The sequence below is a fragment of the Cyrtonyx montezumae genome, unplaced genomic scaffold (genome assembly GCF_038088225.1).
Source record: "Cyrtonyx montezumae isolate F1298 unplaced genomic scaffold, pur_monq_1.0 scaffold_13, whole genome shotgun sequence".
NCBI classification, from domain to species: domain Eukaryota; kingdom Metazoa; phylum Chordata; class Aves; order Galliformes; family Odontophoridae; genus Cyrtonyx; species Cyrtonyx montezumae.
This window is the reverse complement of record NW_027071859.1, coordinates 25,126,189-25,144,808: the sequence shown is the minus strand read 5'-3', so window position 1 is coordinate 25,144,808 and position 18,620 is coordinate 25,126,189. Positions and strand designations below refer to the sequence as shown.

The following is an 18,620-nucleotide window of genomic DNA, read 5'->3' as shown; positions in this document are numbered from 1 at the left end:
TTGTGTTTCTGCATAACAAAAATGTGTTTATGACCTTCAACTATTTATTGAACATTTGAGGTAAATGTCAAACCAAATACACTGGTCAAAGGCTGATATTCAAATGTTTGTCACTGTCTGGAGTGGATGTTTGTTTTTTTCTGCTCAAACAGCTTATAGTTGTTGTTTTTCATTAGTTTTCCTGTGCTGTTCACTACCTGTCACTTTGACAGTGGTTTCTTTGACGTTTTTCCTACTAAGCTCTGTCTCTAGGATGGGAATGGGAGAAAGATATAAATTCCATAAATAGTGAATATAATAGAATAAAGACAAAAACTAATCAATAATTACATAGGCGAATTCAAAATGACTTTATCATTAAATTAACATTAATCCAATAATATGTTAAGCTCATATTTACAATTCCATTTCTAGAAGTATTTTAAATAAATATTTTTCCCTAGAAATAATTCATATGAATTCTTCCCAATTTGGAGTGACTATTTCTAAACACTGACTATGCTACTGTTCTATGTTTGCTCCTGAATGTTTCTTAGGGTCTTCTAATGTACATATTTCATGCTGTGTCCTCTAGAATTATATTTTAAAACAACTAAAAAAAAAATACAAGAACACAGACATATGGATTAGCTAAGTATTTTTTCTTTTTCCTGCTAACCTAACACTTATACTATGTTTAATTTGGGAAAATCTTAAATAGAAAACCTTTATCAATATGTTGAAAACCACATTGCATGTTTGCATGTCTCACCATGTTACAGATGAATCTTCACACAACTATTGTGACAAACTTAATCCCCTCAAAATTTCAGATTCACTGTGAGAACTGAACTGTAGTGGAATTAATTTATTAGATTCTTAATGCACAGGTCATAATCCATTTGTTTCCAATGGGAAGATTAAATCTAAAATAGCTTGGAGTTCACTGTTAGTTGTTATTTAATTTTAAATGCACTAAATTTTCTGAAATATATTGTTTTTTGTGTTGCTTTAAAGTGATTGATATTGAAAGCAGTAATTATTTCAAATTTACTAGCAAGACTGCCATTTTTTTAAATGATAGTGTATGAAGACATACCATGCGAATAACTAGTATTTATAGTAATTTTCCTTATGGTCACAAATTACAGTACATTGCAGTTAGAGTTCTGAGTATCCTGCATGTCTAGATACAATATCTATTTTAATTTGAAGCCCACATTAAATGGAAATGTAAGCTGGTATTTAGTACTGATGTGTTATTGATTTGAGAAAAATACATTAACTTTTCCACATATTTTTGTTTTTGCTATACATCAATATAAAAATATTGTGGGGTAATGCAGACGAAATCTGTTTTAAATATACTCCTCCCCACTCATTTAACTTGTTAATTATTTAAAGCACTGGACAGATAAGCAAATTTTAAAATGTTCTTTTTTATTCTTGATTAAAATTTACATAAAAGAAACTATTTTATTATTAATATCAGTTAGTAAAGAATTCATAATAATGTAGGAGGTAGAAGAATATAAATAGATTTTAAAAGAATGAGTAAATGTACTGGTTAGAATTTTCAACATCAGCCTTTGAGGTTTAGCTTCTGAAAACCCATATTGCTATATCAACTCATTTTGCTAGTGTTTATTGTTAGTATGTTTAATCTAGTGTTTCACACTTTTTTTCAGTGCTTAATTACAAAGATCACTTTGACTTTGTAATTGGGTAGCAGTTCTACCTAAGCCATTTTCTTATAGCAGTGTTAACAAAATATACTTTTATTGTGATTTCTCTACATTTCTGAATCCATGTTTCGTACTTCCTTTTCACTTTAGTATTTAAATTCACTTATTCTAATCATTCATCCAATCATCAGTATTGATCATACTGTAATCCTCATAGCACTTGCCCCTAAAAATGATTTGTTTTTGTTATTGTAGGCAATCTGACTGTATCTGGTAAATAATATTAGAACAAATCAGGTGTGTCTTCAGGAAGGAACGGGCTTATTGCACATTATCTCACACTTACCTCAGAAGTCAATTTTTCTTCTTGCTTTTGAATCAGCACCATTAATAAATTCACCCTTCCTATACAATTTTAGGTACAGGTAAATTCATTATAGTAGAGAAGAACAGTAATGTAATTGCTAGGATTTCACTCTACATGGATGTTCTTTTGAATGGTTCTTTTTAGTAAAGATTAAAGTTATGTTTAAACCAACTGAAGATGAAAGGGTATGGGTTTTTGTTTGTTCCCTTTATTTTTGAATTAAATAGTCTGATTTACTTAGAATAAAAATCCAAAGACTGGCATAATTTAAGCATCATATTGAAAAATGAGAAAAATATGTTAGTGTATATCATAGAATCCTAGAATCATAGAAGCCTTAGAGCTGGAAGGGACCTTTAAAGGTTATCTAGTCCAACTGTTTTGCAGTGAGCAGGTACATCCACAGCTAGATCAGGTTGCCCAGGGCATGATCCACCCTTGCCTTGAAAGTCTCCAGGGAGAAGTCATCCATCTGGGAAACCTGTTCCAGTGTCTCACCACCCTTACTGTAAAAAACTTTTTCCTTATATGCAACCTAAATCTACCCTTTTTAAGCTTGAAACAATCTCCCCTTCTCCTATCACAATGGACACTGCTAAAGAGTCTCTCCCCTTCTTACAGCCACCCTTTAGATATGGGTTAGATATGAATTCTTATGTAAATTGTTTAATAATAAATTTAGGTGAAGTGTAGCAGTTCAGAAAATACCCTTAAATCAAAAAAATGCTTTTTAAATCATGATAGAAGTTAAATATAATGAAGAGCGGTAATGAATTTGATTTCTCAGATGCTTACATTTCTGGATTATGTTTATTTCACAAGATTAATTGACTAATATTAGCAGTGACGAAGTTGCATGCAGATTTTCTGTAGGAAGAAGGCTGCTTCCCGCACAGAAAAGAATAAAAGAATTCTGTGATGAAAAGCATTATGCAGAGGTGAAAATACTGTTATTTTCCAGGGCAAAAAAAAAGAAAACCTCGAAGGCAAACTTTGGAATTTCATACCAGAATACATCTCACAATATGTGGCAGTGAGCGATCTTACTGTGTGCTCATCCTTAATAGAAAAAGAGTTACACTGCAGGAAGCATGGTCTGGCTGAGGCACTGGGTTCAGAGAAGCAGAGATTTCTGCATTTCTGCTTGAGTGTTTCTGTTTCCAGCAGTGTATCTTTTTGTCCTTTCTGTTTGCCAAGAAGGAAAAAGCTGTAACAGCCTCTAAAAATGCACCATCACAATATTATCTTTAAAAGTGAAATTACTTTCTTTTTTTTTATTTATTTTTAATTCTGCATTATACGAGGATAGAATCCTTATATATATAGCTCTGTAGGGTAAAAATTACACTCAACCTGCACCTGCAAGTTTAGGCTTGACAATAAGCCTGCTTGTAATTCAGATCCTGGTTGTGCATGATGAAACTTTCTTGTTGTAGTTTCTATTTGCCAGATGTTCATTCGCCATTTTCCAGTGAGATAACTGACTAAAGCTTATGAAAATTATTAATTCTTCAATTACAATGTTAAAGAAAGGTAAATGTGCAAATATTCTCAAAGATCACTTCCTTATCTACACAATTAATTGAGTAACAAAACATTAGTGTGCTAATAGTGATCTTAGTCATAGCATTGTTTGAGTTGGAAGAGACATTTAAAAGCCATCCAGTCCAACTCCTTGACAGTGAACAAGGATATCTACAGCTTGATCAGGCTGCTCAAAGCCCCATCCAGCTTGATCTTGACTGTCTTCATGGATGGAGTATTCACCATGTCTGTTGGTGACCTGTTCCTGTGCTTCATTGCGCTTACTGTAAAAAGTCTTCTTCCTTATATCCAGTCTAAATCTCCCCTCTTTTATTTTCACACTTTTATTTTGACATATTTCCCTTTGTCATGTCACAACAGACCCTGCCAAAGAATCTGACCCCTTCTTGTAGCTCCCCTTTATATATTGAAAGGCTGTTCTCAGATCACCTCACAGCTTTTTCTTCTCCAGGCTGTGTAGCCCCATCTTTCTCAGCCTCTCCTGTTAGGATAGGTGTTCCATCCCTTGGATCATTTTTGTGGCCCTCCTCTGGGTACTTTCCAATAGGTCTGTGTCTCCTGTACTGAGGACTCCACATCTGGATGCAGTACTCCAGGTGAGGTCTCACCAGCTCAAAGGAGAGGGGCAGGATCACTTTCCTCAGCCACACTTCTTTTGACGCAACCTAGGATGTGGTTGGCTTTCTGGGCTGTGAGGGCACATTGCTTGCATGTGTTCAGTGTTTCACCCACTAGTGTCTGCAAGTCCTTTTCAGCAGGGCTATGCTCAATCCTTTAATCCTTCATCTTGAATTGATAACGAGGATTGCCTTGACCCCAGTTCAAGACCTTGCACTTGATTTTTTTGAATGTCATGAAGTTCTCCTGGGCCTGGAACCTTAGTCTGTTTATATCACTCTGGGTGGCAGGCATGTTGACCACATACACAACTTAGTATCATCCACAAACGTGCTGAGAGTGGACTAGATCCACCATCAATGTCATTGATGAAGATGTTAATGATCCTTGATCCATGGTAGTGACTGCTGAGAAACACCATCTGGACATTGCTCCCCTGACTGCTTTTCTCGGGGTAGGATCTTGCAACTGTTTCCATGTCTATTGAATTTTTTGCCTATCACATCCATGTCTTTCTGGTTTAGAATGATGTTAGGGAGATCTTCTCAAAAGCCTTACCGAAGACCAGACAGACGACATCAGTGGCTTTTTCTTTGTCATAGAAACGGTCATACCATTTCCTTATACAATATTTATACCACATTGATTATTTGAAAAATGTGTTACACTTGCTGTACACAGAGTCAGAGCTATATTTTTTTTTACAGTCTCTTGCTCATATATACATAACTGGAAACTATGATGAGACATATGGAATATTGTTATGCCTTCCATATTGCTGTATATTCCATATACAGCAAGTGTAACACATTTTTCTTATAATCAATGTGCTATACATATTGTGTAAGGAAATGGTATGATCTCTGAAAAGAGTTTGGGTATTTGTTTAAGAGTCAGTACATTTACTGCATTATTTTTAGAGACCAAGCAAAAGATCATGTAGATCATTCAAAAGTATGTTTTATTTTCATATCTAGTATGGATAGTAGTATATAATTAAAATAAAGGGGAAGAAATACATAAATAAGTATCAGATTCTTTTCCTTCACTCTCCTACACAATTCAGTGCATACTTTCCAAACACAGCATCCTATCATTCTGCATTGTTTGATGCATGCTGTGCCCTGACAGTCCTTCTTCTTTAGGTCTTCCCTCACAGGAGAGATGCTGCTGTTTGTCAGGCATCATGGTGGCCCCTTTGCTGATCTCTCTGTAGTCTGTCCATATGTCTGTTGTGCTGGGAACCCAGAGTTGGACAGCACACTGCAGGCTGTGTATGGGGAATGGTCACCTCCCTCCACTCACTGGCAGTATTTCCCATGTGGCAGCCCAGTGGATCATTAGCTGCCTTTGTTTCCAGGGCACACTGCTGTCTCATTCATCTTCCTGTCCACAAGAACTTGCAGGTCCTCTGCAGCATGTTTTCTTATTTAGATCTATTTATCTATCTCTACTTACAATATAATCTGGCATCTTCAGTTGGCATAAAGAAGAATACAGAGACGAAGTATAAGTAACTTTTTCTCATTTATACGTACTGCATCAGTGCATAGTGTAGCTGCATGTGAGGTATCTGTTGTGCTAGATGTGACAGTTCTCCTAACGTGAGAAATAAATCTGCAAAGCATAGAATTCCATTAGGTGATCATTAGATGTTTTTAATAAAAACAGTCAAAAAATACTAAGGCTTTCTAAACAGAATGATTTTCAGTCTCCTTTCATTTTCATTCTTAAATCAATTTTTGGAAGAGTTTTAGGAAATAATAAATCATTATGTCACATTACTAGTATGTGTGAAAGCCTAACTTGACGGTAGAACAGTTATTAAGTGCCTGATAGTTACTTGTGAATATGGGTCGGTTGTCCCGACTTTTTGCATTATGTGTTTGTAGCACATATGTTTTTTTCCTATTATTTATTTATTTATTTATTTTTGCTTTAGTATCTCCTCAACTCATCAGTATATATTGAAATCAAGTGCCCAGCATGCTTTCAGACAGTTATTTTTTTTGCTTTCTTGTTTTAATTTGTTAAGAAGTTGTAAATAAGTTCTAATTGTCTGAATGCCCTATACTTCAAGTGAGGAAGAAAGCCTGCACTTTTATTTACTGGCTTTTAAAATACATCTCATCACATTCAGAAACTCCGTTTTGTAGAAATGATTAATATGTCCTAAGCAAGTTTGCATCTTTGCTAGTCACCATGAACACAAAAAAAGATACAGTAATCACAATCACAAAAAAGATACAGTACCACAAATGCATTAAATACAGGTCCATTTGCATGAGAGCTGACTTGATCAGCTGTAGAAGCATGTACATGTGAAGTAGTTTAGTTTTGAATATTGGAAACAGTTCAGCTGTTTCACACCTTCTGAAACTTCAGGGCTGCCATGCCAACCTTGGTTTTAAAAAACTACCTTACTTCTTTTTGATTTTGATGTCTTTGTTCCAGTAAAATACTCTATGCTTTTATTTGTCAGGAATTGGTAAGAATATCTTTGGAACTTATAGAAAAGCATAGGACAATTGCAAAAACATATATTAGTTTCCAAGTTCTGACACTTTAAACTGTACTGAGAAATTAATCCCTGTTTACCATGATATTTAAGTTCATAGCCCATCTCTCTTTAAAACACAGTTGTATATGTCTGTTTCTGAAGTACAGATGGTTAAAACAGTGTAAGATGAACTGCACTCTCTGAACACTGATGCATTATGCATTTGATCATGTTATGGCAGCTTATTTGTGTGCTTAGCTTTAAAAACTTTTTGCTGTTTGTTTCTTAATGTTTTCCAGTTTACGTGGAATTTAATAGGCTTTAAAATCTACCCTGAAGCCTATTGCAATGTTTAGCAAGTAATGAAATAATCTGTTAGTCATGCTTACCATTAAAGCATTTCTGAACTCCTGATAGAAAGAAACCTTGTTAGAACTAAGCATGTTACAAAAGAAGCAATTAAAACTTCTGCTGAATGGAAGTGTTTGCAGTGCTGCCCATCTCTAATGAATATTCAATTCAGCAGATGTTCACCTTTCTCTTTTGTCTTAGAACATAGGCAGGAAGAAGATGCTTTATGCTTTTAACTTCTGTAAACCTGTCAAACACTCCCTTGCATGCCGTTTCCAGATAATAATTTTGAGGCTGAGATAATAGTACAGTGTGATTACAATTTGATACAGCTTTGCAGTGTGATCAGAACGATTCTGTATTTGCCACTTAAAGGTGGATGTACATGCTGCTGAAAAGCTTTATTGAATTTAATCAGAAATTTTGCATTCACACCTGATCATCAATATATTAAGAACTGCCACTGATGAGGTAGAATACTTTAAATTATGCTATTTTTATTACTAGATATTACACCTGTATACGTTTTCATGTCATAAATTGTCTAGAGCTGTACAATTGAGATACTGATGCACAATTTCAAATTAAAAATATTAAACGTGTTGATGATAAATTATTTTATATTAAGCTCTGTTTGGGCTGCATACTGAGTAATACAACTCAAGATGATTGTAATTACCGGTGTTTTAGGCATGTCACAGCAAGATCTAAGCAAGGTAGATTTATGGAAGACATATTATCTTTTGCTACAAAGCTTGATCAAGGGAGGAAGAGATAGTAAAGAATTTATTTATATACAAGTTGATGACGCATAAAGACAGATAGTAAGTAATGTCTCATACTTCATGCTCTACCATCCTTTTTCATCACATTAGAGGGCCAAGCTGACAACAGACTTCTAATTTTTTTCAAGTTTTAGAATGCTGAATCACCTATTTGAACAAGAAATAGCAGTGATAAATAATAAGACCCCTTTTAAATGTATTTTTTTTAAATTAAAAAGTAACAGATAATTTATTTTCATTAATACATTGCAGAGATACCAATGTGTTTGTCTGCCTGGATGGAAAGGAACATTTTGTGAATATGAGTCAAATGAATGTGACTCGGAGCCTTGTAGAAATAATGGCACCTGCACAGATCTTTTCAACAGCTATCGGTAAGCATTGCACCTTCTCACTATATGATTATGTTCCAGAACTGACAAGCTTATGTATCCAGTTATTCTTTGATTTCTCAGCTCTGTGGATGGTATGTTATTACAGAAAGATGAGCAAACAACTGCTGTCATGGATACACTGTTTCAATGCACATTCATTTGAAGTCAGTAAACATAATGAAGTGTTGATGGAAAATTAAGAAAAAAACAAAGCATCAATTCAAAACACTTAGTGAGTAACCTAATCTGGAACTGCACATTGTCAGTGAAAATACATGATCTCTTTCTGTCATTTATGCCCTGTAAGCACAGGAGAAGTTTTAAGAGTTAAAACAGTGGGAGTGAATGTGTTTTTGCAGTTTTAGATGAAGAGATTATATCATTGCTGCCACCTTGTGACTTAAAATGACAAGAAAATAGTAGTTTAACTAAATTTTACAGCCACACTGGGAGAAGAACGTGAGGATTTGATACTAACCATGTTATTTCTACCACAAACACTATCCTTTATTTCATCCACAACTTTATGATTAAAAAAAAAATGTTTGTTTTATGCAGTTAAATACTCCATAAAGTATCAATTTCCATTATATATAGCCAGAGATAATCTATACAAGCTTTCTTTATATTATAATGCCAATACAAGAACAGTTACTTTGTATCTGAATGAAAACTCTTAATAATAGGTGCAGGAAGTGACTTGAAGAACAATGTAATGAGTATACAAAGCATGCCAGTTGCACAGTGATACTATTCCTGATAATGCAGACTGTAACAGGAATCATAGAATCATAGGGGTTGGAAGGGACTTCAAGAGATCATCGAGTCCAACCCCCTGCCAAAGCAGTTTCCCTACACCAGGTTGCACAGGTAGGCGTCCAGGCAGGTCCTAAATATCTCCAGAGAAGGAGACCCCACAACCCCCCTGTGCAGCCGTGCCAGTGCTCCGTCACCCTCACCGTAAAGAAGTTCTTGTGCACATTCGTGCAGAACCTCCTGTGCTGCAGTTTCTGTCCGTTCCCCCTTGTCCTGTCTCCACACACTGCTGAAAAGAGTCTGGCCTCACCACTTTGTCCCCCCCCCACCTCAGATATTTATAAACCTGGATCAGGTCCCAGGAAGAATATGTACTGCAGTTGAAAACAGACAAACAATTTCCCAAATACCAAGGGCAATATTAACTTCTCTTTTATTTTTATAACTTATTTTATTTGAATAATTTCATGCTCAAACCTGACGCAATTACATATATTGGGTTATGAGAATTCTAAGGAGAAAAACAAGATTTAGTTTGGGCTAACTGCAATTTTCAATTGTGACTTGAAAGGAAAAATTCAAATGTTATAGACCTTTTTTTACCTATTTTCTCAAATTTAAAAATGATTTTTCCTTTTTTCTCTTAAAAAAAGTCAGGTGAGGCATTTAGAATTTAGTCGTTTTTTATAACCTTTTTCTTAATTTGCATTAATTTTATATTGAGATTTTAATTTATATGTACATAGTTAACAACATTTGTATCCATTGTTAGATGTACATTTTTGATAGATTTTTTTTTCAGTACAGTAATAAAAAAGAAGACTGTAGTGTAACTGAGAAAATGTTAAAGTATTTTAAATTACCTTCCTTTCTTGTATTAGAGTTTACTGGGACATGAAAAAAAAAGAGGATTTTTATATTTATTGTGAAAATTTTAATTCTTTTTGGATTACTAATGAAAAGTAATTTTATAACTGTGTATTGCTTATCTCTGATTAGCCGTTATATTATAGCAATTTGAATTCTTGCATGTTAAGATGAATTATATAGGCTAATCTACTTTCAACGACTTCAAGGATGCTGTTCAAATATTTTGCAGTACTATTACCTATACTTACATTTTATCTTTCCTTCAGCTTCTGGAAGCATGATATAAATTGCAGAAGGTAACTTGGCTTCTTTAGATTTCATTCATAGTTGGACCAACAGCATAAGAGCAAGGACTATGTATGAAGAGTGATGAATGAGGAAAAAAAAAAAGGGTCAAAAAGTACTTTTTCTGGATTTACCAAATACTGAACTGCTACAAAAGATGCATTCAATTCAATTCAAGTGTAAGCACTGCACATTTTTTTCATAGATATTTGTTCTCTTTGACATGTCAGACGCATCACTGAATCATTATGTATAAACCTCATGATAACTCAAGAGAAAACCAAGATACCTGTAATTGAAACTGGGAGCCTGAGACCTTAGGAACCACAACAAATATGAGATTAGACTGATTTTTTTTGTTGTATAATCTAATGCAATTCAACTTCAGTCATTAGAGTTACTCTAGTCTGTATTCATAGACAATAAGATATTCTGGGTGTTTTTTTTTTTTTTTTCACAATTACTCTTAACTTATAAAAAATACTTTTTCACTCTCTGTTACCATTTTTAACACCTCTCCCTTAAAAAAATAGCAATAAAATGTTCATTTTCATGGTAGCTTAGCAGGGCAAGTGTTGAGTATCTGATCTCAGTGACGTCCAGCCACTTCTCTAAAATTAAATGTAGTCTCTAAATAGGATAACTGGTTTTACTTGCAGATAAAAAAGATCATAGGTTCATCTTAACTCTTGAGCTGTGCCTAGCTTTTGTTTTGGATGGGCACTAGTTGGTCTAAAGCAAAACCATGTCAAGAACTGTTTTGGGGATACAACAGTGTAGTTGTCTTCCCTGCCTGTGTCCATGTTCTGGCACTGTTTATTTTTCTGGTATAAGTTCAGCTACTGAAAATGATTCTCAAACTTTTCTGAATCTGCTTGAAGTTAATCGTGCCACTAATATTGCTTGGTATCACTTCTAACTGAAATTAATGGAAAGATTATTTAACATAGCTTTCTTTTATGCCTTTGATAATCCTAATATTCTTACTTTCTCTAAATACTTTCAAATCTATCTGAAAAGATCAGTTCTTGAAAAACTAGATGATTTATGTACAACATAAATTTATTTAGTATAGAAAGATAAACAGAAAAAGAAAAAGAAGTGCCAAGTTTCAAATCTGTGATAATGAGAAAAATAACACACCAAAGTTAGCAGTTAAAAATTGTCTAACAATTTATTTATTTAATTAGCACTACTCATTTTTTAACCTTGCTATGAAAACTTGCTGTCAAAACTGAAATATCAGTGAGTGCACCTGAATGTTTTTTAGGGATTCTCGTAATAGTGAAATAAAGAACATTCTAACAGTGAGAAAGATAGATCCTCCCAGATACATAATTAAAAAAAATAAAAATAAATTCAGGACAAGCATTTTAGAATAAGCAAGAGCCTGAATCAATAATTATGCTTGAATTGTTGAATGCAAGTCATTTGCTCCGTAATTCTTGTTTGAAATCATAGCATGATTTGGATTTAAAGAGATCTTTAAGGACATATAGTTTTATCTAGTCCCTCTGAATTGCATCTCTTCCCACCATGAAAGCTGGTATAATCTGCAAACTTCTGAGAGTACATTCAATCCTACTGTCCATGTCACTAACAAATATGTTAAATAATACTGGTTCCATTAGAGTTCCCTGGGGAACAGCACATGTATCTGATTTCCTTCTAGACATGAAGTTGTTAACCACTACTCTAGGGAGTATGACCATCCAAACAATTCCTAATCCATCCATCAAATCCATGTCTCTCCAGTTTGGGAACAAGGCTCTAGTGCAGGACAGTATGAAATGCTTTGCATAAAACTAGGTTTCAATCAGGTTTATTTTAGTTTATCTGATAAATTGAGGGTTTTTTTTTCAGTTTGACACCTGGCACAGCAAATAAATGAATTTGCAACAGCATGTATTTCCAGTACACTGTGAACCTTGCTCTAATTCTGATGATCTCATAAACTCTCTGTTTAAGTCTCTGAGCATATATAGACACATGCATCTATTATCATCTGAATTCATAGTTACTCCTCTGTTCTGTTGCACCATCTTTACTGGCTCTGCTCTACTAACAACAAACTCTAGTTAAAGCTTTTGGGTCTTTGCTGTTACCATCTTAGCTGGGAGAAACAGTATGTGAAAATCTCTTCAGCTCCTCTTGGAAAATAATAGGCAACGTAGTTTTATAGATGAAACATTTTCTAATAACGTAGAATAACTTGAAACTTGGCTTTAATCAATGCAACTTTACAACTTAGAGAAGTTCTAAATAAACTTAAGCTAAATCCCACAGATTCATGTTACTTGGCAATATTAGCTGTTGAAGCTGTTATAAGGAGTGTTGTGAGTGTCACATAATGATGGTACACACAGGACAATGGAGTGGTCAAATACTGGCAGGCTTGTCCTGGTCTCCTGTGGCAAAATGATTCACTTATTAGACTGGCTTTGGATTAGGCTTAGAACATTGTTCACCTGGATCTTAGTAAAGCATTTGACTTTCCCACAGCATTCTCTTGTAGAAACTATCTGCCAGTGGCTTGGATGGGTGAGCCGTTTGCTGGGGGGGGGGAAGAACTGGTTGGTTGGGCAGGCTAGGTGAACCCTAGTGAAGGAAGTTCAATCGTGTTGCAGCCAATCACAAAGGGATTCCTTAGGGCTCAGTATGCAGAAAAGAACAACAAAGTTTGTGATGGGACTGGAAAAGAAGAGATGTGAAGTGCAGCAGAGGGAACTGAAGTTGTTTAGTCTGGAGAAGAGGAGGCTGAGGAGGAAGACCTATACCATTCTCTACAACTATCTGAAAGAAGGTTGCAGAGTGGAGAGTCTCTTTTCTCAGGTGATAAGAGATAAGATGCAAGGAAATGAGGTTGTGCCAGAGAAAGTTTTAATTACACATTAGGAAGATTTCTTTGCAAAGACAGTGACCATATATTGGAATGGGAATGCCATTCCAATATGCTCGGGGAAGTGGCAGAGTCCCCCGTCTCTGAGTGTATTTAAGTGATAAATGGATGTAGCACTGATGGCATGGTTTAATGGTAGGCCCTGTTGATGACTGGACTTGAATTTCCCGAAAGTTTTTTTCCAACCTAGGTCATTCTATTGATCTTGCATCCTTTTATAACAGTTACAGCGTTTTATTCACTAGACCTGAGAAAATTACTCTTCAACAGCCTTATAGGTGATCTTTGGTATTATTTGTTTATCTTTAATTCTAGAAACTAGCCTTTCCTTTTCAGAGATGTATGATATGAAAACCCTTGGCTCCCACTAACTTCTGCAAGGGTGAAAGTTGTTCAAATATTATCTTTAAATATGAGGCCTAAGTTCAGTAATCACTTTAGAGAAATTACTGATAATGTGCAAAAACATTGTCTGTATTTCAGTTCTTAAAAAATGATGTCACGTCATTAGAAAGTGTTCCGTGTTGCACATACCCTGAGCTTTGATTATAATTTTGGTACAGAAAACAGCATACTGTTTCATTCTTTTTTTTCTGCTTCTGGAGAGAATTTATTTGGAAAAGTAAAGTTAAAAGCAGCCTCTGCATTTTCTGAAAACTGTGCAAGAGTTCTTCTATGGTACTTTGTTGAAGTAGGTGATTCCAAAGTTATCTCAAGGATATGTCAAAGATATGTAAGTAAAAGCATGCATATTGATGTGTTACGCATACATGTGCTTAGGGGCACAGTTTAGATGCAGTTTTGGCAGTGGTAGGCTAATGGGAGAACTTGATGATCTTAGCGGTCTTTTCTGACCTAAATGATTATGTGAGTCTATTATATTTTTAAAATTATGCTTATTTCTGAATTAATTGATCTTAAACTATAATGGAAATAAGTAAATTATGATATGATTGTAATTTGAATGCTGAGTTCAATCTGCCTTCTGTTTTCACTGGCAGTCCTTTAAACTACTGCCATATTCCTTCTTACTTTTTCTCCCCCAGAAGCAGTGAACAGCTTTTCCCACAGATGGGAATCAGCTTGGCATTTAATAGTCCCAGATGCCAAACTCTGGAACATTTTTTTTTTTTTTGCAGGCAGCATCTGGCATCTTAACTGGCATTATTTCAGGGTTCTTTGGCGAGCACTTTCTCTCTTGCTGCAGAGATGTTTCCCAAAACATTTCACTGTTGTGGTTTTGACATCTTCAGTTGTGACTCTTAATTTTATATTTACTCTACTATCTAGTTATGTATGAGCCTCTTACTCAAAGTCATCTTCAAAAGATTTATTTTACGGTAGGAAGGTGTAGTAATGAATTATCTAAAGAAATTTGTGAAAGAGCAAACAAGTGTTTCCTCCATAAGACAGCAAGTGTTTTATGGTTTTATCACTGGTAACTATTAACAACTGAAAATGTGTAGTGTGCTGCCTGTTACAATGCAGTGTGTGAAATCAGCTTTAGGGTTTCTGTTGCCTGAGGCAAACAACAAAATATTGCTGTGCCATCTCAGTAATATGTACTAAAAAGTCACTGACATGTTGAAGCCCTGGGGGGAAATTTTGACCATTGTTTAACAGTTTTCTAAAAGTGTAGTTGCATTTTTACTTAAAATCCTAATGAAATATGAAGTTCCATGTGAAATTAATATCAAGGCATGAAAACACACTAAGCCAGCTCATCAACTTTTACTTCTCAAACAGTAGCATTGTTCTTTCTGGCATATTTAATCACTTGGTGATGTGTTTTAAATAAAAGTTTTATAATATCTTTTGGTTGCAGACCCCCAAAGAGACGTGAAATGATCCCTTTGTTGAATATGGGTTAAATGGAGGGAAAAATGGTCTTTAAAATTATGAGGTGACTGTGAGAGCATGAAATGTACTAAAGTTACCCACATTCATCATACCTGTAGGTTAAAAAAATATACACAAAATACTGTTAAATGCTACACTTTCAATATAAATAATATAGGAATATGAAAGTGCCTTGCACGCAGCAGTTTGCACAGCAGTTTCTGGGCTGCAGATCAATAGATGGTAGATTTTCTGGGAACTTCAGCTAGGGTCATCAGAGAACTTCAAGGAGCTTCAGGATGCCTCCTGCTCCTGGGAAGGGATAGCTACAGAAGGCTAGCAAGCTGTAGCAGCTTCTCACAAGCCTCATTGTCAACTTTCCTTGCTCAAAGGGGCTTTGAGTTTTTTGTTCCCAGCTGATTTCTCATAAGGGAGAATCGAGCATTTTTTCAGCAAGTGCAAGAGAGGGCATATGCATGTAGCTGGCCCAGACTAGACCACAGCCAACAGAGGCATCAGTGTAGCAGGGGAGCAGAAGTTCTGTCAGAGATTCCATATACTTAGCAACAGTGTCAAGGTGCTGCAGGATGCATTCCCCAGCTACACACTGGAGCAACTGTCCCTGCACATCACAGACCACATGACAGACTGAGTTCTCAAAGTAGGATGCAGTTCTTCAGTCCTGGGACTGCGGAGAAGCCTCTTGCTGAGGCTTTGGTCAGGGCATGTAGTGCCCTTACCTGCAGGAGGTACACGTGCTCTGGAGGAGGATCTGTGCATTCAAGTAAATGAGCTGGTAGACTTTCAGCAGATTGCACAGCTCCAGAGATCATGAAAAGAGTAACGACATCTTCTAGACCACAGTTACAAGAATTTGAACTGCTAAGCACAGTGTAAGCACAGTGAAGGAAAAAGAGGTAGTCTGTTTATGAGGTTGGGAAATGTAGACTGTGATGATGAAGTCTGGAAACTTGTCATCAGCATTAGGATGAGAGCTCCTGTCTTATCTGCAGTTTTGCAGCTACAGAATAGATTCAGAGACCTGAGAACAGAAGAGGGACTGGGAATTCTGTCCAGAGAATCATCTGAATCAGATGGAGCTGAGCCACAACACAGCACTAGAAGGGATAGGTGGTGGTACTGAGAGACTTCCAGCTGCAAGAACCTGATAGGATGCGCTCATGATTTCTGAGGGAATCACTGGCAGTCCACTCCTGATTACCTTTGCAAAGTTCAGGTGATTGGGAAGGTTCTTGAGAATTGGAAGAAAGCCGGAAAATGGAAGTACACGAGAGAGGAAAACAGAAACAAACAGAGGAAATCAGAAAAGGAAAGGTCAGAAATGAAACATGTCACTACTATCTTCAAGAAAAGCAAGTAGGATCTGGGCAACTGTTGTGTACTCAGCTTCATTCTGTGGGTAGATCATGGAACAAATAATCCTGGAAACTATTGCCACACATGACATGTCAGGAGCATGGATCTAGAAAAGTATGTCTGACTTCATGTTGTTTGATGATATGACTTCTTAATGAGTGATTTTGTCAATGTGTGTAAATACCAGAGGGAAGGGGACACGTAAAGAAGACAGAGCCAGACTCTTCTCAGCACTGCCCAGTCAAAGGACAAGAAGCAGTGGGTACAAACTGAAATGTGAGGTAGTCTTTCTAAATATAATAGAAACTAATTTATTTTAACAGTGATCAAATACTGGAATCTGTATGTAGCTTATGAAGTGTTTGGAGATGCTCGAAACCCAACTGGATGAGATCCAGAGCAGCCTGCTGTGGCTGGCCCTGCTGTTGAGCTAGACAATCTCCAAAGGTCCCTTCCTGCCTCAATGGTTTCAAGCATTTGTTTTTGGTTTTATTGTTTTTTTTTGTTGCTGTTGTTGTTTTGTTATCAATCAGATTTTTCATCAGTTTTTATGTGAAGATCAGTCAAAATTTTGGAATCAGTAGTTATTTTTAATCATAAAGCATAAATTAACATGAGTCATTCTGCATTTTGTAACTCCTCTCTAGTTCAGTTCTTCATGCATGTGAAGTGTGGAATTTTGTGTTTGCAATTTTACAGTTCTCATATGCATTCAGGATTCAGATATTTTAAAATAGCAAGATCCATGTATGCCCGGAAAGCAAGATGTTTGTTATACCAGTATTTATAATAAGTAGGAATAATTAAAGATAGGAAAAATAAGTAAAAGTTATATTAATTTACCAGTGTTCCAACGTGATCATATGGAAACATTAAAAAAATGTATGGAGGAAAGTGCAAAGGAAGACATAAAGGCCGATCTTTATTGCTATTGAGATTCACTTCTCCTCTAGTGGATGAAGTGAGGATGGGGGAAAAATCACGGATGTAAGCTTCTGTTTTGTTTCTTCTCTTGCAGACGATGAACTAAGAGATGGAGATCCTAGTGTCTGTAAGCATACACAGCAGGTAGCTAAGCCCCACACAGTCATTTGCTTACCCCCTGCCCCTCCAAGTGGGATGAGAGGGGAGGAAAAAAAAAAAAAAAGTAGAACTCATGAGCTGAGATAAAATCTATTTACTAAAACAGAAAAGGAAGAGGAAAACAAGGATAATAGCAATTATATACTTAAATATAAAATAAGTGATGCACAAGCAATTGCTCAGCTCCTACCAACTGATGTCCTGCTAGGACAATCATACCAATTCTTAATGCTACCTCATGTTTTCTCCTGTACTGACAGGGTGTGGAAAGGAATGGACTGATTGAGAACAATCCTTAGGGTAAATTCTCAGAGCAGAGTGTGGTACCTTTTTGTCTTTCAATTCTGAAACTAAGCTTCCTTAATTTCAAGGTCAGATTGAACTTCTGAGGAGAAAATGCCCAGAAAGTTAGACATGTGCAACTGGAAGGATATGAAAAGTAAGGACCAAAGGAGATTTATTAATCATCGTCAAGGACCAGTCATATAAGTACATATAAGTCATATAAGTCATAAAGTCATATAAGTACACACTGAGCAGTTTAAAGTGTGTAACAGGTGAATTAAGAACTTCAGTGCTTCTGAAAGACAGAGAAATACTTGGCATCTGAGGACAAAGAAAGATTAGAGATAGTAGGAGTGAAATAGGTTTCTAGAGGTGGAAGAATTGACTCTGCAGTATTTTGACAGAAGCTGGATTGGAAAACCTCAGGAAGTTCCTTTTTAAAAATGGAACTATTAAATAAATCAATTTAAAATTTTCTATGAAAAAGCACTAAGATGGAGGAGGCAGAGTTTTGGAGAAGGTTTGGGCCATCTTAGGGTATTCCTGTTTTTCAAGTTTGACAATAAAGTGGTTAAGCAGTAGAGGGCAGGTATATGGGCTAACAAGCTGAATAAAAGAATGGAAAAGGCATAATGAGGGTGTAAGAGAGAGAAAAGCTGTGTGTTCATTATAAGATGATCTAATGAAAACAATTGAACAAAAAAATCCCAATTGCTTTCAGTACAAATGAAAGCAGTCTTTTTTTTTTTTTTTTGATGATGATTTGCTTTGTTATAGCCTACTTATGATATAATCTTTAGAAAGAGCATGTAATTTTTAGCACTTAGTTTTCTTTACCTGACTGATCATTGGAGGTAATCATTCCCCCCTTCTTATTACATGACAATAGTAGTGATAGGAAAGTGTAATGATTTTTTTCCTCTCTGTGGCTGCTGTTCTGGGCATAACAAAAATGCAATCATCACTAAATATTATTTCAGTGAGAAAAGAATTAAAAGTTGAATGGATAGGAATGATGCAAT

The 18,620-nt window shown here is 35.7% G+C and overlaps 1 protein-coding gene across 1 annotated transcript in view; it reads left to right on the top strand.

Moving 5' to 3' along the window:
- Nucleotides 1–18,620, top strand: part of EYS (eyes shut homolog) — a 718,119-nt gene that overhangs the window by 257,055 nt on the left and 442,444 nt on the right. The window contains exon 21 of the mRNA XM_065730862.1: nucleotides 8,083–8,204. Within this exon, the coding sequence (XP_065586934.1) occupies nucleotides 8,083–8,204 (122 nt within the window). The remainder of the gene's footprint in view (nucleotides 1–8,082; nucleotides 8,205–18,620) is intronic.